This window comes from Rhinopithecus roxellana, chromosome 3, assembly GCF_007565055.1.
Source record: "Rhinopithecus roxellana isolate Shanxi Qingling chromosome 3, ASM756505v1, whole genome shotgun sequence".
Lineage (NCBI taxonomy): Eukaryota > Metazoa > Chordata > Mammalia > Primates > Cercopithecidae > Rhinopithecus > Rhinopithecus roxellana.
The window spans coordinates 166863779-166890421 of record NC_044551.1 but is presented as its reverse complement, the minus strand read 5'-3'; the positions used below and the strand labels follow the sequence as shown (position 1 = coordinate 166890421).

The 26643-nt window shown below is 50.0% G+C and overlaps 1 protein-coding gene across 2 annotated transcripts in view; it reads left to right on the top strand.

Annotated features, from left to right (window-relative positions):
• Positions 1-6435: 6435 nt before the first annotated feature.
• The window catches only part of SH3PXD2B (SH3 and PX domains 2B), a 118916-nt gene continuing 98708 nt past the window's right edge, over positions 6436-26643 (top strand). For both annotated transcript variants that reach the window (XM_030927873.1, XM_030927872.1), the window contains exon 1: positions 6436-6674. In XM_030927873.1, the coding sequence (XP_030783733.1) occupies positions 6600-6674 (75 nt within the window). In that variant the 5' untranslated portion in view covers positions 6436-6599. The remainder of the gene's footprint in view (positions 6675-26643) is intronic.

Genomic DNA, 26643 nt, shown 5'->3' with positions numbered 1-26643 from the left:
AAGCTGATTCAGGTCGACGGAACCCTTAAACGTGTGGCCCTGATCACAAATAAACCTGCCATGTGGAATTCTGCGGTCTGTTGGCTCCAGCATTGATTTTCTATGGTCTACAGCTCTCGAGCCTGCAAAATGCACTTCTAGAACAGAAATTTAGAGGAATGAAGTCAGCTAAGGTGGAAAATTTACCTCCTTTTCTACCCTCTACACTCCACACCTCAATCGGGAAAGTGCCAGTGCTCCCAGAACAGTGTGAAACAGGGAAATGGCATGGAGAGGTCTGGGGAATGGGCAGGGGCAACAGCAAGCCCAGCCCTGGAGGTTCAGTTAATGTCCCTGAGGACTTAGGTTAGAGTTCATGAGATGGAGAGAAGTTCATTCAGCCCATAGCATCTCTTTGGGGCCTCTCTTTGCTAATTCTGTGCCAAAGGGGGAAATTTGAGACAAATAAGGCCATTCCAGCTCCTTGGGAGCTTGGAGTCTGGCAAAGGAATTGGATATTAAGAAAACAATTACGGCCGGGCGCAGTGGCTCAAGCCTGTAATCCCAGCACTTTGGGAGGCCGAGACGGGCGGATCACGAGGTCAGGAGATCGAGACCATCCTGGCTAACCCGGTGAAACCCCGTCTCTACTAAAAAATACAAAAAAATAGCCGGGCGAGGTGGCGGGCGCCTGTAGTCCCAGCTACTCGGGAGGCTGAGGCAGGAGAATGGTGGGAACCCGGGAGGCGGAGCTTGCAGTGAGCTGAGATCCGGCCACTGCACTCCAGCCTGGGCGACAGAGCGAGACTCCGTCTCAAAAAAAAAAAAAGAAAACAATCACAGCCCTGAATGACAGCTGGGACAAAGCACAGTGGCAGCCAGGGGGAAGACAATTACCCATCTGGGAGTCAGGGCTTCCTAGAGGAAGTGATGTCAGTGACATTCAGTATGGACTTTGAAAGCTGAATGAGAGTTCACCAGCAGACAAGGTGGGGAAATGAGCGGCTTGTACCAAGGCATGTCGGTGATGTTACCGGAAAGGGTCCCGATTAAGACCTCAAAGGAGGGTTCTTGGACCTCATGCAAGAAATAATTTGGGGCAAGTCCACAGAGTAAAGTGAAAGCAAGTTGATTAAGAAAGTAAAGGAATAAAGAATGGCTACTCCATAGGCAGAGCAGTGGCACGGGGTGCTCGAGTCTAAGTATACCTATAGTTATTTCTTGATCATGTGCTAAACAAGGGGTGGATTATTCATGAGTTTTCCAGGAAAGGGACAGGGATTTCTGGAACTGAGGGTCCCTCCCCTTTTTAGACTATATAGAGTAACTTCTGGACATTGCCATGGCATTTGTAAACTGTCATGGCGCTGGTGGGAATGTCTCTTAGCATGCTAATGGATTATAACTAATGTATAATGAGTCGTGAGGACAACCAGCGATCTCTTTCTTTGCCATCTTGGTTTTGGTGGGTTCTGGACGGCTTCTTGACCACATTCTGTTTCATCAGCAAGGTCTTTGTGACCTGTGTCTTTTTCTGACCTCCTATCTCATCCTGTGACTAAGAATGCCTTAACTTCCTGGGAATGCAGCCCAGTAGGTCTCAGCCTTATTTTACCCAGTCCTTATTCAAGATGGAGTCACTCTGGTTCACACGCCTCTGATAGTGGGAAAAAGCAGAATCTATTTTCTTCTAGAGATGACAAGTTATGTCTACTTTTGGGACATGGAGAAAGGGAGGTGACTGGTGGGAGGTGAACCTGGACACACAGCCAGGGGCTATAAAGAGGCTCCAGATGAGAAAAGAGTGAATGTGGTGCAGGGCAGCCCTAGGATTAAAATCAGCTTTGGGATTTGGATGGATAAAGATATCCATCGAAATGGATAAAGACACAGGTTAAAGGGAGATGTTTAGCTGTCAGTTTGGCCCGCAGCAAAATAATAAAAAACACATGGGGCTTTCAACATATGATCTAATTTAGACGCCAGAACAAGCCTACAGGTCTTATCCCCATCTTCCAGATAAAAATGACTGGGGCACAGAGAGGTCAAGTGGCTTGCCCAATATCACACACCTAGCAAGTGACCGAGCAAGTGCTATACACAGATTCCTAGCTGAACACAAAGCCTGGAGTCAGGCAGGCTCCAGACGTCTGCTCTGGACCAGTTTTGGGGCCTTAGACTCTTTCACTTCACTCAGATTCTGTTTCCCACCGGCAACTGAAAAGGATGTCATCCAACTTGCAGAGCTGTTATGATCATTCAGATCATGTATATAAAGCACCATATCCCAGGACCAGGCCCATCAGCAAACCTCAAGAAATATTACTGGGGTGATGACCCATTTTTGGGATTTGAATTCCAGGTAGGATTTCTCTTCCATTCAAGTTCTCCCTTAGGTTTGGGCTCCCCGATGAATTTGAATTTGCAGAAGTGTTTTGTGTTTGTGACAAGGAACTAGTCCAGTTCCAGTGAATTGTAGTGACCATCTGGGTTGAGATTTTTATCAGCAGATAATCTTCAGTTCTCCCAAGCAGAGCCTAAATAGATCTTTCCGGTCTGAACAGCCAGCCTAAACTGCATCACCAGCCCACAATTCAGTTCTCCAAAAACTATGGTGGCCACTCAGAAAAGCCCAAGTTGTCTAGGAGGTAAATGGGTGATACAGAAAGGCAAGAAGAAAAAAACCAATAACGCAATTTTAAAATGCATAAAGGACTTGAATAGACACTTCTCCAAAGAAGATAAACAAATGGCCAACAAGCACATGAAAAGATGCTGAACATCACTCATCATTAGAGAAATGCAAATCGAAACCACAATGAGATTCCATTTCACATCCATTAGAATGGTTATTATCAAAAACAAATGAACGAATAAAGAAATAAAAACAGGCCAGACACAGTGGCTCATGCCTGCAATCCTAGCACTTTGGGAGGCCAGTGCAGGAACATCACTTGAAGCCAGGAGTCCAAAACCAGCCTGGTCAACATAGTGAGATTCTGTCTCTACAAAAGGAAACTTTTAAAATTAGCCAGATGTGGTGGCAGATGCCTATAGTCCCAGCTACCAGGGAGGAGGCTGAGGCAGAGGATCACTTGAGCCCAGGAGATCGAGGCTGCAGTGAGCCATGATCAAATCACTGCACTCCAGCCTGGGTGACAGAATGAGATCCTGTCTCTTAAAAAACAAAACAAGCCTAGGGGCGGTGGCTCATGCCTGTAATTCCAGCACTTTGGGAGGCTGAGGCGGGTGGATCACCTGAGGTCAGGAGTTCAAGACCAGTGGCTAACACGGTGAAGCCCCATCTCTACTAAAAATACAAAAGCTAGCCAAGCGTGGTGGGCACCTATAGTCCCAGCTACTTGGGAGGCTGAAACAGGAGAACTGCTTGAACCCGGGAAGCAGGGGTTGCAGTGAGCTGAGATTGTGTCACTGCACTCCAGCCCGGGAGACAGAGCAAGACTCTGTCTCAAACAAAACAAACAAACAAACAAACAAAACAGATAATAACAAGTGTTGGCAAGGATGTAGAGAAATTGGAACCTTTGTGCATTGCTGAGGGAATGCAAAATGCCACAGCCCCTGTGGAAGACAGTTTAGGGGTTCCTCAAAAAAAATTAAAAATAGAATTACCATATGATCCAACAATTCCATTTCTAGGTATATGCACAAAAGAATTGACACCAGGGACGTGAACAGATATTCTTATACCAATGTTCATTGGTATAAATGAATAGCAGCATTATTCAGACTAGCCAAAAGATGAAAACAACCCAAGTGACTGTTGACAGATGACTGGATAAAGCAAAAGTGCTATATATATATATAATGGAATATTATTCAGCCATAAAAAGGAAGGAAATTCTGACACATGCTACAACATGGATGAGTCTTGAGGACATTATGCCAAGTGAAATAAACCAGACACAAAAAGACAAACACTGTGTGATTCCACTCATATGAAGTACCTAGCGTAGTCAAACTCATAGAGATGGAAAGTAGCATGAAGGTTGCCAAGGCCTGGAGGAGGTTGAGGGGGGCGGGGGAGACTCAGTGTTTAATAGGGACAGAGCTCCAGTTTAGGAAAACAAGCAAGTTCTGGAGAGGGATGGTGGTGATGGTTGTACAACAATATGCGTGTACTTAATGCCACTCAACTGTATGCTTTAAAAATGGTTGAAATGTTAAATTTTCTGCTATGTATTTTTTACCACAATAAAAAATAAGACAAAGGAAAGATATAGAAAGATGCAGGGATAGCATCTTCTGCTGCAGGTGGTTGTGGGGGGATCTTTGTCTTCCTGCCACGTCAGGCCTGCCACGACAGAAGAGATGGACACACCCAGGAGAACCCACCTCTGCCATTCATGGTGTGGCTGGTGGCAGGTCTCTATGCCTCTCCGGAAAAACCCAGGAAGCTGGCTGATTCAGAGATGGCCTCTAGCTTATGCCTTATTAGGAAGGCTTCGCTCCTAATGAGGCAATGGACGATGTAGCAGGGACAGAAAAGCAGACCTTCACTTCTTTGGAAGTGAGGCCTTAAGACCCTCTGACTTAGGAAATGTACTTCAGAAGAATGTGCCTTACACGAATTATATCAGTGAGGGTCCTGGCACCGAACAGATGCCACCCTCAAGCTGGGTCCATGAAGACAGTTTAGTAAAGGGTCAATGTATTCAGGTGTGGGTGGGGCGAAGGGAGCACCGAGGATGGCATAGTACCCAGGGCTTACAACAGCAAGACTGTCACCGTCCTGAGCAGAGAAGTGGCTTCAGGAACCCTGAGAGAGACCATGTGAGAAAGGGCACCTTTGGTGAAAACAATCGTGGAGGAGGGGCTTGGGGATTAAATACCCAGACCTCCCTCTCTCCTCTTGCCCTCAATCTCCTGCCAGGCCCTCCCACTGGCCAAGCCAAACAGGAAGACCAGGACAGAGAGCTGTCAGTGAAATCCACACAGGCCAGCCTCTGGGGCTGGAGCAGGATGGTAAAGTCTGGCAAGGAAATCAGAGGAGCAAATGGAGGGGCGGATCCAAAGTGAATCAGCCCGAATCATCCACGTGGCCTGGCCAGGGTGGCTGAGAGCCGTCCTCCCCTGGATAAGCCCACCCTCTTCCAAAGGCTGATCCCAGACCAGGGTGGGAAGGAGCTCTGTCGTGGCATGGAACAGAGTCATACGGTTGGTTGAAAAGAGCCCCCACTTACTGGCTGTGAAAATGCTGGCCACGGGCCTAAACCTCCCATCCATGCATTATATATTCATTTATCCATTCATTCAGCCAACAACTCCTGAAAGTGACTCAGTGCCCAGCCAGTGCTAGGAGGCACTAGATGAAGAAACGAGGAGCTACCCTAGCCACAGTCGCTTCAACGTGTGAGATCCATCTAGAGCCAGGCAGTGACGGGCTCCATCCACCAGCTCCCTGACTCTGGACCCTCACTGCCGGGACCCTCACGGATATAATTCCTGTAAGGCACATTCTTTTGAAATACAGTTCCCAAGTCAGAGGGTCCTAAGGCCTCATTGGAAATGTCCAAATGTCTGGAGGCTGCCCTCTGCCGTGTCCTCTGTAAAAATACCTTTTCCTCCTAGAGTCTGCCTGAGGATGCAAAGACAGCATTTCGGAAAAGGAGGGGCCATGGGGCCTGGTGAGCAGTAAGTGCTCTGCAACTGGCAATCGATGGCCTTGCTAACAAGCACCCAGGTGCCCCTCACACATAGTCACCACCCTTTTATCCGCTTTTGTTGCTTGCATCGCAATTGCATTGCACGTATGTGCATTCATTGCAGTTTTTCTCTCCCTCACTCCCATGTCCCAGACTGAGACTGGGGGAACCTGGTCACTGGCCTCTTGCTCCTCCTGAATCACCAGGGCTTGGAGTGGGTTTAGGAATGCCAGCACTCATACCATGGACTGCACTGCAGAATGGCTTCACATGCACTTAATCCTGGGTGCAGCACTGGCTGGCAGGCAGTACTACTGACACATGCTACAACATGGATGAGCCTTGAGGACATCATGCCAAGTGAAATAAGCCAGACACAAAAAGACAAACACAATGTTTGTACTACTAGGCTCATATTATAGGTGAAGAGACCCAGCCCAGAGAGGTTAACCAACTTGCCGAGAGCAGAGTGGAAAAGCGGCAAAGCCGGGATTCGAACCCGGGAGTCCGGCTCTCCAATCTGGCGGTGGACCGCGGCTGCCGGAGCGAGAGTGCGGGAATGAATCCACACGTCAATCAGTGAACGGGCGGCGGGGGCAGGCCAGTCCCCTCCCCAGGCGCGGCGGCTCAGCACCCGGACAAAGGCAGGGCGGGGGCCGGACGTGGCCGGCGGGGGTCGGGGCCGGGCCCTTTAAGGGGGGCGGGCCGGCAGCGCTGGGGGGCGGTGCGGGGGGCGGTTCGGGGGGCGGGCCGGGGGCGGGCGGCGGCGGCCGGGCCCGGCTGAAGTGCTCGCCGAGCACAGGGCGGCGACGGTGGCGGCGGCGTCTCGTGCTCGCCCCTGCTGCGATCGCGTTCCGCTCCAGGTTCCCGACCCGCGGCGGCGCGCCCCCCGTGCTCCCCGCACCCCGCGTCCCCAGCACCCGCGCTCGGCCCGCTGCGGGCAGAGGGGCGGCCATGCCGCCGCGGCGCAGCATCGTGGAGGTGAAGGTGCTGGACGTGCAGAAGCGGCGGGTGCCCAACAAGCATTATGTGAGTGCGGCGCGGCCTCCACGCCCCCTTGAGCCCGCACCCCATCGGGGGCGACCGAGGGCCCCCGGCTCGGAAAACTTCTGCCTCCGGCGCTTCCCGTCCCCTCCTCCCCTGCTCTCCCCTCGGCCCTGCCGCGGCGCTGCCCGGGTCCCTCCCGACTCCTCCTCCCTCCCTCCCCCCTCCCCTCTCCTCCCCTCCCCGCTTTTGCCCCGTTCTCCCCCTCCATCCCTTCCTCCCGCCTCGCCCCTCTACTCGCCTCCCTGCGGCTCCTCTACCCCTTTCTGTCTCCTCCGTGTCCCCCCCCCACCCGTCCTGCTCATCTGTGGAGAAGTCTGGCCTCAGCCGGTGAGGGGGCAGAGACGGAAAGCGGGAGAGAGACAAGCGCCTGTTCTCAGGCCGCCCGCCCTGCCCCTCCTTGTGCAGAGGCGCGCAGACCCGCAGTCCCCAGCCACAGGTAGCCCCTCAAGGGATGGCCGAGTTTGACTCCGTTCTTTGGCAAGAGCCGGCCTGGGCAATGGAGGAGATCTCTGGGAATGGATCATTTGAGTGGCTGCACCTTGAAAGGGTTAAAAACATCCACTGCCCCCTCTCTCCAGTAACTTCTGTCTTAAAATGTACGAAAGTTTTCTCCTGGCATCTCCCTCTAGAACATGGGAATCTTGTTTGGAGCTGGCAAGGACTTGAGAAAATGGGACAGTAGCGTCGTTTTGCAGATAGGAAGGCTGAGGCTCAGAGGTTGCAGGTCCTAGAACATAGAGCTGCATTCAGGCTTCCCTCCCTCTAGCAGGGGTGCCTGGTCTGACGGTGACCTGCAGGTGGAAAGTGGCTTCCGCAGCAACCTAGGGGACACGTCTGCAGATTCAGGAGGCCCTGGGACCACCTCGCAGCTTCTAGGTGGAGATAAAGGGAATGTGGGGTGATGGGCCCACATGAGGCCTTGGGGAGGGCCTCATTGCGGCAGGGAAGGGGGCTATAGTGTCTCTGGCGGTAAGAAGTGGGCAGTGGCGGAGCCTGGCTACAGAGAAGTTAACCAGGAAGGGAAAAAGAGTAAGAGGGAGGGAAAAAAATCCTAACAAAGAAGTATAGAACAATGAACAGAAAAGGGCGTTGGCTGGCTAAATTAAGCTCCTTGGCCTCCCTGGAAGTCGTCTTCAGATCTTTTTTTTTTTTTTTTTTTTTTTTTGTAAGAACTAATTCTTACAAAGTAGATCTACGTGCCTTCCATGAATAGCTTATGAAATTCTGAAAGGAGATAGCCGGGAACCCACTCCACGCTCTCCACAAGAAGGGGTGTGCTGTGTGAGTCTGTATTGTTATTGGCTGGGCAGCCAGTTATTCAGCCCTTAGCCAGGCGGTGGGAAGCTATTTCCTGGACCTGTGGCATCTTTATATAGAGTGAAGTTTCCCTTGATTCCAGAGCTGAGCTAAATTGTCTTTTTTTTTCTTCCTTTTTTAATTTTTTGTTAACTGTTTTCAATTGCTGCCAAATCTTAGTTTCTTGTTTGAGCCTGTTAGCATGTAACTGAGTTTGCCTCTTTGGCATGAAGACAGTTTTCACCAACATGGCAACTGGAGGAAGTCTGGAATTCTCCATGCCACCTCCCACCAGGTCTGTGAGCTGGCAAAACGAGAATAGATACCGCCATCGAGGCCTGGCCATCATTGTCCACGCGCCCTCTTCTGGCCTCTCCTATCACGCCCATATCAGGCAGAGGGCCTTAAGCCCGTTTGACAGATGAGAAAACCAGAGCTCAGCAAGGTGAGGTCCCACGCCTACGGTCACAGTCAAGAGCCAAGCAGGGATGTAGATCCAGCCCCACCGGACCCCAAAAGGACCACACCACTTCCCAGATCCGGTACCCCCATAGTTTCTCTGAGCAAAGTCCTCTGAAAAACTGGGAAATCTCTCACATCATTAGTGAAAACCTGGAAGCTTTTCATTCTCCGCTCTGTCAGCTCCATCCTTGCCAGTTTTTTGAAGGTTTTGCACTTTGAGAACCATCTTTTGAAGCGTTCAGCCACTTTTTGGGGGCCCCTTGAGACAAGTTTCTATGTTAAAACATGGATTGGGGTTCAGATCTTGGCCTCCCAGCTTGCAGCTGTGTCTCCTCAGCCTCAGTTTTTTCATCTGTGTAATGGGGAGATAGTGGTGTCCATTTCCTAGGGGAAGCAGCCATATGACAGGCAGGGGTGGAGTGCCCTAAAGGTTAGCTCCCTGCCTGCCTATCCCGAGGAATCTTGTCGCTGATTGGGAACATGCCAAAGTCACATGGTGGGGGGGATTCATCAAGAACTTGTTTTTCTGCATGTGGATTTAGTCACTCATGTGATTCAAGGGGCCCTCTCCCTTCTAGCCCAGCCTTCTGGGTTTATCAGATGAGGAGGGGCAATGGGCTGAACTGAAGCCTGAGTCATCCACAGGAACAGAGAACATTTACTGCCCTGATGGCAGGGGGCCGAACCCATTAGAAACAGATCCCTGTGGTGGGTGACCACTGCTGTTCCCATGTTCCACCCCAACCCCTCACACAGTCCGGAAAGAGCAGGCATGAAGGCAGCTATTGGAGGGCCTGGACTTTGACTCCCATTTGGTATCCCTCTTTCTGAAGCCACCCTGGACAGACAGCATCAGCTGGGGAGTTAAACTATTCTGCTGTGTGATCTCGGACTGGTTGGTTTGCCTCTCTGAGCTCTAGCTTCTGTGTAAATACTGCGACATCCCTCAAGGGCAGAGTTTCTCAACCTCAACAGTTTTGACATTTGGGGCTGGATCATGCTTTGTTATAGCGCTGTCCTGTGGATTGTAGGATGCTTAGCAGTATCCCTGGCTTCTACCCAACGAGTCATCCCCCTTCCCAATTGTGACACCCAGAAGGCCTCCAGGCATTGATTGCTACATGTCCTCCTGGGGGCAGCACCACACACATCCCACCCCAGCCATTGCACCATAGAATACAAAGTCAGTCTTTGAGAGTCCTCTTCACTACACCACCTCATTTCCCACTACCCCCTCCCCATTTGCAGCCATCTCGGCCACCACCTGCTCGTCACTCACTTGCCTGTGAGGGACAGGGTCACAGGTGCTGTAGATGTCATTGGAGAACTGCACCCAGAGTTCAGGGCTGCCCATCAGGGCCGGGCCACCTGCTCCCTCTGAAATGGTGCCTTCTCCATGATTGGAATGGCATCCTCTCCAGCCCCAGCCTCAGTCACCCGCAGGCAGAGACATCATCCAGGGGCAGAGCCACAGGCCAGGTCTGGAGAATGCAGGGCCAGAAGCTCCGGGTGCCTCTGAGATCCCGAGAGGTTGATGACAGTGTTCCATGATATTGTTTGTAGAGGGTTTCCCTGGAGCCACCGCCCTCTGTTGGAAGCAGGGAGATGAAGATTTGGGAAGCTGCTGCCTTTCTTTGCCAGCATCTTCCCTGCACTAGAGCCCGAGGGCTTGGGGATGAATGGAGAGGGGCTTTGGAGGGTGACATCCTGGGAGACCCTCCCTAGCTAGCTTGTCTTCAGCTTGAGGGGAGGAAGAAGAGCTCCAGGTAGGATTTGTGAGTTTTATTTGGATCACCCCATTTCCCACACTGGAGAGGGATGTACAGAAGCATTAGTGTCTCCGCAGCAGGGGCCTGGAGATGCTGGCCTGCTCTGTCTCAAGATCTTTAAACGTTAAGAGGAGCAGGATGGTCGGAGTATTTATGGCAGTGAATAACAGTGGTCAAAGTGTCCTCAGTAACCTGAGCAGGGCACTGGGTCCCTTTTACATAGGTACATTTTCGATATAGTAATATAATATTCTGCACATATATAGATACATAGAATAAAATAGCTATCTGTATCTATATATCTTCCAAGTCATCACATCTCTATATTTTACCATATTTGTTTCAAAATTTTTTATTTTTATTTTTAAGAAATAAAGCATCGCAGATGCAAAGCCCCCTCTACGCCCTCCCGGATGCTGCACCTCCCCTGTAAAACCACTATCCTGCATTTGATGTTGATCATTCCCTTGTACAAAATAGACTAATACATAGGATATTTTCTTTAACAGCTCTCTTGAGGTATAATTTACACACCATAAAATTCACCCATTGTAAGTGTGCAGTTCACTTATTTTTAAAGTAAATTTGCAGAGCTATGCAACCATCACCACAATCCAGTATTATAACATTTCCATCATCCCCAGAAAGATCCCCCACACCCATTTGCCATCAATCCCCTTCCCACCCCAGCCCATGGACCTTTTAATGTTTTTTTCCTTTTTAACATTCCCTAAAATCTTGTATCGTCGTCAATATTTTAAAACTATAAATAAGCGTTATACTTTTGAGATCTGTGTCGATCCAGGTAGCTCCAGTTCATTTTAACTGTCGTTTACTATGGCATTGATGAATATGCCGCTGTTTTTTCAAGCTCGCCCTGGGAACTGTTAGGATGTTTCCGGCAGTTGACTTTCTTAAGCTGCCTCCTTGCACAGGGACCCAAAGTAGAATTGCTGGGTCTTGGGGTTTGTGCGTTTTCAACTTTGTATTTACATCCCCTGGGTTCCCTTTGCCCTCTGTTCTTGCTAACACTCCGTTATCATCAGACTTTTCAGTCTTTCCCAATCCAATAGGTGCAAAAGTGGTGCTTGTTCACACCAGCGAGGTTGAACAGCTTTTCATACCTTTATCAGCTATTTGCGTTTCCTCTTCTGTGAATTACCAGTTTTTATCCTTTGCCTCTTTTTTAATATATTGGGTTGTTTGTCTTTTATTGATTGGTGGGATTTATTTACACGTTTGGGATACTGATCCTTCAGGTAATTACATTAGTTTTTTGTTTTCCCCTTGAGGAGTCTGCAGATTCAGAGAGGTGGAGGCGTGTGCCTGAGGTCACATAGCAGGGAGTGGCTGTGTGGGAATTGGGCTAGATGCCCTTGTGTCTGGGAGAGACACAGGGGGACCCTGTGATCCCACCACGGAGCTGACTGACCTTGGATGGGTCACTTAGGCTTCTGGACCCCGGTTTCCCCTTATATGAGATACTGGGGCCATCCCAGGCCCTTCTCTGATCTCACCATTGATTCAGCCCCGACTGAAGAAGTGCAAGCCACTGCCAGCCCTTAGTCATTCTCACTCCGGGAAGCTCTGGGTAGCTTGTGCCCCTGGAGTGATGGCTCTGCAGGCTCTGTGCTGCCAGCCCTGAAACCTCCCTCCTTGATTTGCCAGGCTCCGGTAGCCTAGGGGTCACTGTGCTGAGCAGCTGAGTTTGGAAGAGTAGATCGGGCCCTTAGTAGGCATTGCTGGCATTCTCAGTCCCTTAAGGGGCCTCCCGCAGGTGAGCCCAATGGTCTAGAACAAACCGTGGATCTGCTGCCCAAATTAGCTGCATTCTCTTCTCCAGGCCCCAGTTTCCTCCCTCTCCTCCTATCCCTGGCACCCGTTTTGTGGGAACACACAGGGCAGGGCAGCAAAGTTGAGTAGAAAGAACTCGGGTGTTAGAGGTAAACCTCTGGGTTCAAGTTCCGCATGGCCTTGGACAACTGGCTGAATGCCCCCGTTAGTTTTTACATTTGTAAAATAGGGGCAGTGACTTCCTTCTGAGATAATTGTGCAGGCTTTTGGTGATGTATGCGCGGAATCTGTACTCCAGCCCTGCTGCTAGGAAGAATAAAACTGCTAGCACATGTCTTTCCAACCCACCGTTACCTTCGTGATGAAAAGACCTGGCTTTGAATTCTCCTCAAGCGCTCCTGAGCGGGGTTACCTTGCCCTACATGAGGATCTGTGAAATGGGAATAGTCATAGTGCCTAGCTCACAATGCTGAGCCTCATGGGTGTAAAAGGTACTCAATAAATCACTTGAACCTGGGAGGCGGAGGTTGCAGTGAGCTGAGATCGTGCCACTTCACTCCAGCCTGGGTGACAAAGGGAGACTCTGTCGGCAAAAATAAAATAAAGGTACTCAATAAATGGTAGTCACGAAAAGTGCTATTGATGATAATAATAGTCTTGATCTAAATTTCTGCACCACTTTCCTGCCTGCTGCCCAGAAGACATACTACGCGGTTTTCATGGTCTTTTCATTCAAGAGGCATTTTGAGGAGTGCCTGCCCCAGGCTGGGCCCGTGCTGCTGCTGAGATAGGCCCCCGGGAGCAAGGCAGAGCCATTCCTACCTACTGCATAGGGGAGTTCTTGTCCTCTACTGTGTCTGTGTCACAAGAGGTAGGGCCCTCTTTAGGCCCCTTGCGTAGGTTTGTCTTTAATGACTATTGCTTTCTTTTGATTGGGAAAATGTAGGTGCTTGTCACACAGGCAAGCTATGTGTGCCAAGTGAGTGGCAAGCAAAGGGCATTTCTATGTTGATGCTGTCTTTCTGGGATGCTCTGCTAGGGACTTGATCAACCATGCTCCCCCATGCCATCCCCCACCCCATAGGTGCAATGCACCAGCCCCTCAGCTCACCTCACTGGTCATCCTCAATGGGAGGAGCCCCAGCCTGCTCTGGTGCACTCTGTGCTGCTGCAGCTGTCTCAGGGTCAAAAGAGATGGAGCAGTCATATCTTCAAATTATTTAAATGTCACTTTAGTTCAGACTTTAAATCAGTGCCATTCTGTGCCTCTAGTGGGCTGAGAAGTACATCAGACAGCTTGGGTTCAAACCCCTGCTCTGCCACCTACCAACTGTGTGACCTCAGACAAGCCTCTGTGCCTCAGTTTCCTCATCTATAAAATGGGGATAAAAATAGTTCCAATTTCATAGGGCTAATGTGAGAATTAAAGGGGCCTAGCATCTAACTGAGGTTTGACAACGGTAAACTATATTAGGAGTTTACAAACCTAGGGTCATTTATGATCATAAAAGGCTGGTAACCACTTAAAAGTGCATGAGTAAAGAACAAGATAAAATGTGCTATAACCATGAGCTAGAACACCATCAAGATGGTAAAACTGTGTTCCATCTTCTATCACAAGAATATTAAATAGCTAAAGCTGGTTTGCAAAATAGCATGCTCAGGCTGATTTTCACCTGATTACAAACGAAGGATGAAAATAGGAGTCTGTGTAAGCTCAGAAATACAGCTGATGAAATATCATTCCTTTTTTTTTTCCTGCTTGTCTGTGCTTTTCTGTTTTCCAAATGTTCTGCGATGAACACATATTCTTGTTTTTAGTAAAAATAAAAAAACAGCAAATGCTCATTTTTAAAAAGAAGCTGTGCCAAGCTGGGGCAGCTCCAGCCAGATCCCCACATCCTGTTGCCCCATCCCGTCCCAAAGGGTTCTCCTGTCCTCCTGAGGCAGGCACCAGCCTCAAAGGCTCTTTCCCACTCCTGCCACAGAGGGAGGTCTCTGGATGTGGCTTTCCAGATCGTGAGCTAGAGAAACAGAAAGCGATGAGTTTAAAATACCATGAGGGAAGGCCTGGGCAGATGCTTTCCTAGTTAAAATGCTCCTTGCTCAGCAATTCCAGGCCCTTCCCCATCGTGCTTGCAGCCAAATAGGGCTAGGAAGAATTGTAGGCTTAAGTTCTGCAGATCTGGCATGGTCTGTACCCTAAGGTCACAGGGCACCAGAAACGTCATCCAGGTTACAGGTGTGCCCTACAACCCACTTCCCTGGGTGTTTCATGCATCCTCTTGCCTCCCACCGGAGGTGCAGGCGAGTCAGCAAGCAGCCCAGTTATCTCACTGCCAAACAAGGAAAGCTAGAGGGACTATGCCATTCCTGCCGTGACACTCACGTCCTGCTTACAAATTGTGCATCCTTTTTTCCTCGGAGAAAGAGCTGTGGTAGAGGGAACGTCAGGAGAGCAGTCTTGCTTTGCATGACTCAGTTTTCTCCTTTCCCTCGGCCATGAAGCCAGCTGTGGGTCCCCGCAGCTGCAGGAAAGGAACCGCTGCCCCCTGAGCAGCCTGTTAGTCTGGTGGGTTCAACCAGTGAGTTGTGAGCACCCACACATGGCCAAAAGAGAAGACAGGTTTATTGAGAAGGCCCTGTGGCTTCTGCAGGCAGGGCCTGGATTCTAATTTGGTTCTGTCATTCACTCACTGTTGGCCCTGAGCCTTCTCCGGGTAGTAGGGGGCTTTGTTGGGGAGATCCAATGAGCTTTTATGCAGAATGCCTGAGGAGGGGTGCTGCTAGCCTGGGTAACGCCCAGAAGCTGAAGCTCTGTGGTGCCTATCCTAGAGCCCTTGTCGGGAGGGTCAACTGGCCCCTGGGTGGAGCTGGCATCCTTTGCCCACTGACATGACATGGGAACCAGCTGACATGACAGACTCAGGAGGCTCAGTGCCTCCAGCTGTGGGCCGGGGGCAGGGCTCAGGTGGCTGCCTGCTCAGGACTCTGCCTCGCAGAAACCTGCAGACCTGAGCTCCGCCACAAGCCATCGGCCTCTGCCTCATTCCCCAATCTGCAGGACTTTCTCCTCCCTTATTTGCTGGCCCAGATGCACACCTGCAGGCAGGCATGACTCTCAGCCCAGGGTCGTCTTCAGGTGGTAAAGGGAGGAGGGGCTGTGGGCAGAGCTCACCTGCCTACTTCTGCAGCGCTGTCTCAGGCTGTGCCAGGGCTGAGGGTGGCCAGAGTTAGCAAATGAAAATGCAGGATGCCCAGTTCAATTTCAATTTCAAATAAACATGCAATATTTGGGACATATTTATGAGAAACAATTACTCGTTGTTTATCTGAAATTCAGATTTTACTGGGCATCCTATTCTTTATCTGGCAAAGCTGCCAGAGCTACCACTTTGGAAAAACAACACCAACCACCAAGAAAGCTTCATTCTAAGGGCTGGGCATGGTAGTTCATGCCTGTAATCCCAGCACCTTGGGAGACTGAGGCGAGAGGATCTCTTGAGCCCAGGAGTTCAATACCAGCCTGGAGAACATAGTGAGACCTCATCTCTACTAAAAATCAACAAAATTAGCTGGGTGTGATGGTTCTTGCCTGTAATCCCAGCTACTTGGGAGGCTGAGGCAGGAAGATCGCTTGAGCCCAGGAAATGGAGGCTGTAGTGAGCTGTGTTTGCGCCACTGCACTCCAGCTTGGGCGATAGAGATGACATGTGGATAGGCAAAGCAGGGATTGAGACCTCAAGAAGGTCAGTGTCCTGACAGGCAGACAGATGCCCTGGGCTTCTGGGGGACCTGGTCCTGGGGAAGGCAGAGGTGACCTGAGGCCAGTCACAAAGCATGGGAGAGATGCTGCCAAGTGGGCAAGGGTGAAGGGGTTATAGGTAGAGAGAACAAGAGGGCAAAGAAATGGAAACCCTGGCACATGGCGTGTTTGAAACAGCAGGAGAGGTCTGAATAATGGAAATGAAGCTCTGTCAGTAGGTGGGGGCCAGAAGGACCTAGGGGCTCCTGGCTGGCTTGAGAACCACAGGAGAGAAGGCATGGGCCCCCCTCAGGAAGGCCATAGCTCCAGTACAGCACACGAAGGCTGAGGCCAGGGCTCGGGGCCAGAGGCAGTCCAGGATGCAAGTCACTGGAGTAGTGGGAGGAGCTGGTACTCAGAAGCACTTCCCTGGCTTGAGGGGTGGGTAGAAGAGCCCTTCATGGGTGAATCCAGGGAGCAGAGCACAGACAGACCCCAGGAGCCCCTGTCCAAATGGGGAGCCATGTGCAGACAGTGGAGATGGAAGCAGAGAGGGAAAAAGAGTGGGAAGAAAGTTATTAGAGAGGATTCTGCAAGCCAGTAGTAATCCTGAAATTCCAGGGCAATTAAATAACTCCAAATTTGTTTTCTTCCCAAGATTCAACAGTAATGTTTTATTATTAACTATAGAAGAGCTGTCATTTATCTGAGCACTTACTGTGTACTCAAGGCTTTTCATGCTTTATGTCTTTGAATCCACATAGGAGCTCTGTGAGATAAGGAGTATTAGTCAGAATCCTGGGATTGCATGTGACAGAAACAGACCTGGTTAGCTTAAGCCAAACAGAATGTATTAGAAAGGTGGGGCTGGCAGAATCGGGGAAAGCTCAGCACCCAGATTTGGAAAGAACGTGGGCAGCTGGAGCCATCCAGGGAGTGGGAGCTCCAGTAGGTATTAGGACATCGCCAGGCAGGCAGCTGATCCATCCATTTGCAGACCTTTTAGCCACTCAAGAGTCCAGTTCCAGGAGAGACCCTGACTGGCCCAGCCAGATTACCTGACCCATGGGCCAGGAGTGAGTGGGATATTAAGATTGACAATCCCACTGAAATCACAGGTAGTGAGAAGGATAGTTGTGGAAGGAGATTCAGGGCCCTGTTGCTGGGAGAAGGGGGCATGGAGCTTGGGCAGACAAAAACAATACATGTCTGCTACGTGGATGCTGTTATTAGCCCGTTTCACAAATGTGGAAACTGAGGCTTAGAAAGGTGAAGCAGTTTGCCAGGATCACTCTTGGCTTCCCTGCCTATCACTGACTGTTAATAAGGGGACAGTCACTTTCCCAGCCCCCACCTCCATCCTGAAGGGAGAAGTTGCCTTCAAGCACATAAGTATGGTATTTTCTGTTTTGCTTAATTAAGCAGAATCGCATGGCCCCCCGCCCGCTGTGCTGGCAAAGAAAGCTAGAACCCACACAGTGGCGTCACCATTTCCTCCTCCTCAGCCAAGGTGTGAATCAGCAGCCTGTGGCTTCAGGCCACTGTTGGCTTCTAGTCAGTTCCACAGATGTTGGTTTATTGTCTGCCCTGGGCCAGGTCTGGCCCAGAGCCGGAGAGAGGCTTAGATGACCAGGCACAGTCTTGTCCTCACGGAGGTCACCGTCTGTTCAGAATGCATCTCCATAGGATAAGGGCTGCAACAGGGGCTGGAGTACCCATTCCTGCTGGGATAGAGAGGTGCACTATCAGCTGGGTTCAAAAGCAAAGAGGTGTTCAGGAGCTGGGAAAGCCGACTAGCAGTGGGGTTCTTTACGTGGGTGGAATTCAGAGGGTCCTTGAACGTGGAAGGGGAAGAATTACATCTTAATTTTCACTAACCTCCAACTGAAATTTAGCATTGCCTTCTGTTATGAATGAAGGCAGCAACCTGCAGTGATATTAGTAATACATGTGACTTTGTCACCAATAGCGATTCCCTGATATTTTCATCTCACTTGACTGTCATTGCATGGATCCCCGGAGAGCATCTTTACTCCTTATGACTTCCAAGTTGTGGTGTCATTAGACCCACCACTAGGTTCTGTTATTTGTGGTTTTAATAAAAATGTACATATAGTCATAATTTTGTTTTTGAAACATTTTGTTAACTATAATTCAGTATCATTAGTTTCATTTGGGATCGATGTGTTTTACTCATTTTAAATCATTCTGAGAAGGGGTCCGTGGGTTTCCTCAGATGCCAGAGAGATTCATGGCTCCAAAAAAAGATGAAAGACCCCTGGGTGGAAGAGGTGGAACTTGCAGGCCAGATGGCATGGGTTGGACCTGGCTCTGCCATGTGTGATCTGGAGTCAGTGACTGAACCTCTCTGTGCTTCAGTTTCCTCTTCTACAAAATGAGGCTAACAAGAGTATCTACTGTGGATTATTCACATAGAGGGTTTAGAGCCCTTCCTGGCATGTAGAAGTGCTGAATAAATTACCTGTCCTTATTGTCTTTACCATCATCATCATCATTATCGTTTATCTGATTAGTGATGTGTGTTTTTAGTAAGCAGGTCCCAAATGATGTGACACAGGCCATCTGGAATGACCACATATTAAGAAACAGACTCTAATTAAGGAGGTACTCCTTAAAATTGATAGCTGTTTTCCCCCAAAGATTTACATATTTGGATATTCAGAGTATGGTAACTTAAACAATGTTCAAAGTAGCCTAAATGTTTATCGTTGGAGGCATGATTAAATAAATGATATATGTAGCCTTACAATGGACTATAAAAGTGGTGTGTCCAAAGGATGTTTGATGAAATGGGGAAATGCCCACCATCTCATGCAAATGGAAAAAACCAAATCATATATACAGTGTGATCTTAATTTGGAAAAATATTTCTATGCATAGGAAAAGGGTCTGAGAAGAAGTGTGCCCAAAGCATCATCTCTGATGGTGGAAACATGGACAGTTTTTAAGACCTCTGACTCTGCAATCAGCCCGTTTGATTCCTAGCTTGAATAAGTTACCCAGCCTCCTTGGGCCTTACCTCTGCCACTGCAGAATGGAAACAATAGGACAGCGCAACCTCATAGGATTGCTAAGATAGAGCACATTAAGCACATTCTAGACTCTTAAATGTTGTTAGGGATTACAGTAAATTGTCTACATTTTATTTATTATCCAAGTTTTCTCTAGAGGGGAGAGGACAGTGTAGGATGGCATAAAAGTCCACACAGGGCTCAAACTGGGACGGGCAGGGATTAGTCTCTGGCAGATTAGGAGCCCAACAAGGGAGGGGTCCAGGAGTGACCAAGCGTACCACAGAATCTGGCCTTCAGGAACTACGTGTGATTTCATGGAGGAATCCCTTCTCCTCCCCTATGACACCCCTAAAAGATGGCTGTCCCCAGGGTCTGAGAGCATACTCCCTTCACATTTCTATCTAGTTCTCTTCTCCCTCTCCTGACCCCAAGCTCAGTGGGAAGGGAGGATGAGGCTGGATTCAGTTCGTACATTGTCAAGAGAATATCCTAGACCAGTCTAGTTGGCCTGTTTCTGTGCGACCCTTCCGTTACCTCACCAGGGTACCCAGCTTTAATGCTGAGGCCCCAGTGGACCAATCCCATCATGACACGTACACATTGAGTTCATCATTGTCTAGGGTGTGACCCCCCCATTTTGTGTTCTGGGCCTGGCCTAGAATAAATGCCCAGCCCAAGTGTGTTTCTTGAATAAAGCCCTTAACTGCTTGGGCCCTGACAGTCCCATGGTCCCATGATTCTAAGGCAACGGCCACTGACGTCCTTGGTGCTGAGACAGAATCACACGAGATGACGCCCTGCTGGCCCCAGGCCGAGCAGTCAGTGTGTCATCGTGGTTAAGCTGCAGGCTTTGGAGGCAGCCAGGCCTGAGTACAAACCCTGGCTTTGTCACTTTCCAGTTATATGATTTGGGCCAGGTTACTTAACCTCTCAGAACCTCAGTATCTTCTTCATCTCTAAATGAGGGGGAAGGAGGGTCATCGCTGTGCCTGCTACTGAAATGAAGAGTACTAATTCTTAGTCTAGTTCAGTGGACACAGATGAGGTCCTCTAGCCCCTGGGATGCTGTTAGGTTGAACCATATGAAATTGTCAGTATTTCACCCATAAAAATGGCAATTTCACTTGGTTCATCCTAATGTTTTAGGATTGATTTGGGCCTGTGGAGCTCACTCTGCTTACATGGAAGGGGGTCATAAGCCACCCCTGTAGCAGGGGTGTTACAGACACAATCCCATTTACACTTTACAGCAGCCCCCGAGAGACAGGTTCTTAGCACCCCCCTTTTACAGATGGGAAAACTGAGCCTCCTAACTAGCTTCTCTAGGACCCCCACTTAAGTAATGTAGTCGGGATTGAACCCAGGTCTGTCCAGCTCAGAGTCTGTCACTTCCACCATTGCTGACTTGAGACTTGGTTTCCTTTTGCATGTAGCATGGCCTTGCCTCGCAGCTAGGAGAGCCCTGGACATTCCCTAGGATGCCCTGGCCCGGGACCTGGTGGCTCCCTACTGAGATTCCCCATGATTCAGCCAGTCTGAGCCCCAGTTTCTAGCCCTAATTGGGAGCTTGGGTTTGAACTGTCTTGACTTCTGCAGTTTTCTGCTCCGACATTTTTGGCTTTGGTTGTGGGGCTGAAAGGTGAGAGGATGACATGTGTCAGTTCTCCTTCTGCACTTTGGGGATGTTCTCCCTGAACTCTCCTGCCTGCTTGTTAAGTGCAAGTCCCAGCACCCAGACTCTGGATCCAGGCATAGCATCCCCAGGTCCCGCCCTTGCCCACAGCCCCATCGACGCAGGGCCAACATGGCTGCTGGAGGCAGGAGGCCAGACCTGGGGGATGCGGGGTGGGGTGGCAGAAACCCAGGCAGGTGATTGTGTAGGAGGACTTGCAGGATTGCTGTTCTGCCATCTCGACCACGTGGTCCTTGAAGACAGCTTTGATGCTACTGCCTTGTGCATAGTGGGTGCTCTTGTTGGCGGCTCCATTCACTCTGGACAGCTCTGTCAACACGAGAGAGGCCCTCACTTGAAATATTTCACCCAGGTCTGTTTCCTTCATTGCCCAGCCTCCTCTGAGGCCTGGCAGCCTTGGAGATCTCAACGAGCCCTAAGTGCTTGCCCTGGAGACTTTCCTAGAAAGCCAGCCTTCAGGTTGGTTCCGGCTGAGCCTGGGCTCCAGCTGCCAGCACCTCTGCTTGCCATTGGAAAGTTCCCCACGCTGTCTCGCGCCAGATGTGTGCGAGTAGCAGTGCGTGAGCTGGCAGCCAGAGGCCTGGGCTGGAGCTGCACGCCTGGAGCAGGGAGTGTTTCCACCAGCCCAGTGTCTCAGTCGGCAAGAGTGGAGGTGCCTGGCCTGGCCAGCCCTGGAAATAGTTCCTGCTGCCCATGCCGCTGGATAAGATTCCATCAGTTAGGGGAGCCCAGAGGGCCGGCAGCTCTGTGTGTGTGTGTGTGTGTGTGTGTGTGTATGTGTGTGTGCATGCGCGCACATACCTGGTTTTTGCAGCTTGACATTCCCGACTTGTCCTCTTAACATATCTCACTTTGCAAGATTTGAGTTGGCCCAAGGAAGGTGGTTACTCGGTTGGAGCCTCCAGTGTCTAATCTCCGTAATGGGTTTTTAGTGATGGCCCTGGAAGCTGTCTGTGACCAGATGGTGTGCCAAGCACCTGACATACATTAGCGCCTTTAGCCCTCAGCCAACCCTATAAGGTAGGTACTGTTCTCTCCATTTTCCAGGTGTGAAGAAATGGAAGCTCGGAGCTGTGAGGTGACTTGCAAAGTCACAGCAGCGTGAGGCTATAGAGGCAAGATTCATGGTTGGGTATTCTAAAGCTGATGCCTGTGGGGTTTGGTTTTTTTCGGGTTTTTTTTTTTTTTTTTTTCCTGCTTTTTCTGTTTCTGTGCAGGCTGGAGTGCAGTGGCATGATCTTGGCTCACTGCAACCTCCACCTCCCGGGTTCAAGTGATTCTCCCGCCTCAGCCTCCTGAGTAGCTGGGACTACAGGCACGCACCACCACAGGCCGGCTAATTTTTGTATTTTTAGTAGAGACAGGGTTTCACCATATTGGTCAGGCTGGTCTCGAACTCCCGACCTCAGGTGATCCGCCCGCCTTGGCCTCCCAAAGTGCTGGATTACAGGCGTGAATCACCACGCCCGGGCATCTTTTTTACAGGCGTGAACTACCACGCCCGGCCGTCTTTTTTTTTTTTTTTAATGACATTAAAGAGTGATTGTTATTTTTTATTTTTTAGTTTATGTGGATGCTGTAAAATTCCCTTTTGTGGTTTAACGCAGTAAAATTTCTTTTTTTGGTGTAGCATCTTATGATGTGTAGGTTCCTATAACCTCCACTACAGAACAATTCCAACACCCCAAAGAATTCCCTCAGCTTTCCTGTCTCTGAAATGCAATGAGATGAGACATTCCCCCTGGAGTTTCAATTGCTCCTGGGGATCCTGTTTTTCGCCATTACCTCTTCGGAGAAACCCTGGGGTGGAATGTGAACTTCTCTTTTTGGGTTGGGTCCCATGCCTGCGTTCCCTCTGTGACAAAGCCAGCTTTGTTTCTGGTACCCTTGGCAATAGAGCTGTTCATTCAGCTATTTCACGAGCATTGTTACTCTCTGGACACACAGAGCCTTGAGTGAGGTCACCTTGGTTTTTGACTGTGTGGCCCTGTTTCGGCTTTTTGTCTCTTTTACCAGACATTTCCTGAGAGCTCATTGTCACCAGGCACTGGGGGGACCATGGTGAATAGACAAACCCGGCCCTGCCCCTGAGGGCCCCCAGGATAGTGGGAGTACAGTAATACAAACAGACCAGCACCCCTAGAGGAACAGGCTCTGAGAGAAGGTGGCCCTAGCCCTGTGGGAACTCCGAGAATGGGAGCTAGACTGAGACTTGGGGTGTCCAGGAAGGCTTCCAAGGAGAGGTGACTTCTAGGCTGATGCTAGAGAAGTGAAGAGGAACTGAGCAGGGAAAGGAGAGGAAGTGTTCCCGCCAGAGGCAGTGGCAGACATTGAGCCCTGGAGGCAAGAGAAAGCCAGCCAGGCCGGAGCAGAGAGGGGCAGGCTGCAGAGGCCCCTAAGCACGTTGTGCCTGTGTGGTGTGTTCTCTTTCTCGCTGGAGGCCTTTCTAGCAGAGCCTGGTGCACAGTAGGTCTCTGTGTATATGCCGAATAAATGAATGAATGAATGAATGAGCTGAAGAGTTTGAGGCAGCGGGAGAGAGATCAGATTCCCACTTTGGAGGCTGCTCCTCTCCCCCTACTCCTACCCCCATTTCCCCATTTGGCACACCTCTGCATACAGGGATAGGCAGAGCCCTCAGCTCAACCAGCCACTGGAGCCTTCGCTGCGTGCTCTGTGGACACAGCACAGTAGGAACACAGCCCTGAAGCTAGAGCGTCTCATCTGACGCGAGACACCACAAGCACTTGTATTTGGGCCCTCATCCAAGCATTCACTTAATTGAAAAAATTGGGGGGAAAAAATATTGGCAGCCTGCCACCTCCAGTGTGTCACTTGCTGCAGAGTCTGAGCTTGGTGATTCCTGGCGCTGATGTGGAGATCGGAAAGTTCTGGCCTGGGGCCAGGAGACCCAAGGCCTTGGGATGCTGGGAGAAGAAAGTGAAGAGGCTTTGGAGGCTGGCAGGGCTGGGAATGGATCTCATGTCACCCACTTCCCAGCCTCTCGACCTTAGGCGCAGCATGGCTCTGTGCCTCAGTTTCCTCCTCTCCCCCTTCAGCACTTCTGGTGGTGATGCTGCTGTGGGGTGTTGGGAAATCAAACAAACTTTGGGTGCTGCAGTTCCAAAAAGAGGTTGGAGGTGCTGATTTGTATAGGCCAGATGTTGGGCACAAAGCTAGGGACAGTCAACAGATCAGAACCAAAGGGAACCCAGGGTCTCCACGAAGAATGACAGAGTCAGGTTTCCCGTTAGTCAAGCCCGTGGAGCTCCCTCCGACCGCCCTGCCCTCTCCTCTCTCTACATCTCTCCCTTGCCCTTGTTTCTTGCCCTCTCCCGGCACCTACGAGGACCATACTTATCCACCTTGGGCCTGTGTGACCAAGACAGCATGTTCCCAGAGCAAGGCATCTGCAACCCAGCCGGTCACTAACTCCCAAGCTCTTCCCAGGTTCTGCCACCTGGGAACCCAGCCAGTGTGGGAGCTTCATTCAAAAGCCCCTCTTACAGCTGCCTTCTGAAACTGGGGTCTGTGGATTCCTAGGAACCCTCAGACATAGTCCTGAACCCTTCTCTGTGGGAAATGAGTTCGCCTGGATCTTGAAGCCAGCACTGCTCCTCGAGCCCAGAGCTGCATGTGCTTTGGCATTTAAGCTTGCTCTGGCTGCAGAGCAGGATGGCTTTAGCAATCATCGCCTAATGGCCTGCTGCAGAAGCTGTGTGGCTTGTGAGCGGGAAGCCCTAGCTCCTCTGTGCACTGCATGAGAGACAGCATATTTGCTCCCTTCATCTCCGCAGGCTTCTACTGTTTCGTAGGTATGAGAAACAGCAGTCTGGAACAGAGGGCCCGCATTCTCAGCACCTCCCGATGATAGCCCTGGCTTCTGGTTCCAGCTTTGCTTCCTGCTGGCCTACGTGGCCTTGGGCAAGTCCCTTTCCCCTCTGGCCTCATATCCCTAACTATAGAACAAAGGATAGTCTAGAAGAGGGTTTTCAAATGCTTTAAAGGCCTGGAACCCTTTGTTGTCTGCCTGAAGCAGGCAGAATAGGGCTGTGGCCAGTGAAGGAGCCGAGGCCCTTTATAGAGGCAGTTCTGGTGGTGATTTGGCTGCAGGCTGCTGGGTTATACCTGCAGTGTATACAGAAGAGCCAAAAGTGGCACTGCGCTATGGAAACTAGGGTGGACGGCCCAAAAGCCCACCCACAGGGCCTCTCCAGGATCCTGGGGCTTCTTGGAGGCCAGTTTCATTGCTGGCCTGAGTCACTTCTAAGAGCCCTCCAGATTAAAGCTCTCTGGGTAAGTCTCTTATGCAAGAAGCCCAGAGGGGCACAAGGAACTTGCAAAGAAATTCAGACACTGTCATAGAAGCAGAAAGAGTCCACAGCTGAGAGTGTAACCCTAAGCAAGTCACTGCACCTCTCAGCCAGCACCTCCCTATCTTCATTGGTAAAATGGAGGGATTGATCTAGACCAGGGATGCTAAGTAGGTAGCATCAGCCCCTGCCCCTGGCAGACATTGCTAATGGACCACAGAGTTCTGTCTCGCGGATGCTCCTTTCTCACAGCCCCTGCAAGGAAACAGTCCCGGCCCCATTTGTGCCTTCTCTTGAGATGTTGTCTTCAGTCACCCAATTTGTTCCTGGCTATCCACCAGCCTTGTAGAGCCAGGAGAGGGTCTGAATTCAGAAAGGTTATAGCTGTTGATCTATAAAAAAAAAACAAAACTTGGCTGTGTGTGGTGGCTCGCACCTATAATTCCAGCACTTTGGGAGGCTGAGGCAGGTAGATCGCTTGAGGCAAGGAGTTCTAGACCACCCTGGTCAGCATACTGAGATCCCATCTCTACAAAAAAAAATTTTTATTAGCCAGGCATGGTGGTACATGCCTGTAATTCCACCTACTCGGGAGACTGAAGCTGGAGAATCGCTTGAGCCTGGGAATTCGAGGCTGCTGTGATTACACCACTGTACACCAACCTGGATGACAGAGGGAGCAACACCCTGTCTCAAACACACACCTCCAGATACAGTGAGAATGGCAAGGAATTCCGCGAACACAGGACCATCCTCATTCTCAATCTTACCAGCACCATCATAATTTTTGACATACCCACAAGCTCCCTACAGTCTATATTCCTAATACGGTATTATTCTTCAAATTGACTCACATTTTTACTTAAATTACTTTTAAATGGAAATTTTAGCTGTCTACTATACCTGGGGAAAACCAGGAGTAGCACTTGCTAAAAATAGAAGGAAATGAAATTCAAAAGAAAGAGAAAAATCAATGTGTTAAGTTCTTCCTGGCTAGTGTCGCCTGTTCTGAGGTAGTCTGTTCCTTCTTTAAGAAAGGAGACCTGCTGGGTGCGGTGGCTCACGTCTGTCATCCCTGCACTTTTACCTTGTTTTCCAGTTCACGTGGTGAAAACTTAGGAGCTCATAGAGCTCCGGAGGCAGGGGAAGCAGGCGGCAGCTGTTTCACATCAGCTTACCCTGGAGACAGCGCATCGATGGAGTTCTGGGGCCTTTCCAAGAGCTACAGCCCTGTGCAGAGATCTGGGCCAGTGGGTCGGCAAGGATGAGAATGTCAGCTAACCCAGGGGTGCCAGGGGCTTGCAGAGGTATCTTGGCCTGTTGATAGCCTGGCCCTGTTGTTTTTCAAGAGCCTCTAAGCTTGATACTGGCTTAAATCTTTTTATATTTTATTGATACATAATATTTGTCCATTTTCATGGACATTTATGATATTTTGTTGCATGCACAGAGTGTGTAATGATCAAGTCAGGGCATTTGGGGTGTCCGTCCCCTCAAATATTTGTCATTTCTATGTGTTGAGAGCATTTCAAGTCCTCTCTTCTAGCTATTCTGAAATACACAATACGCTGTTGTTAACTGTAGTCAGTCTACTCTGCTATTGAATGTTAGCACTTTATTCATGGAAGAGCTGACCCCTTAGCTGTTACTGCTTGGAAATGGGGCCAAATTCCTGCATGCTTATTGGGGCCCTCTGGACACTGGGAGTCCCCATCCCCTTAGACTGGAGTTAGACCCCGCAAGGAGGTGAAGGGTTGGGCAACATTCAGTAAACATTTGCCCTCAAGTCCCATGAGCAGAGATTCCGACAACATGGATTCCTTTCTAGAGATCTTTCCATTTCT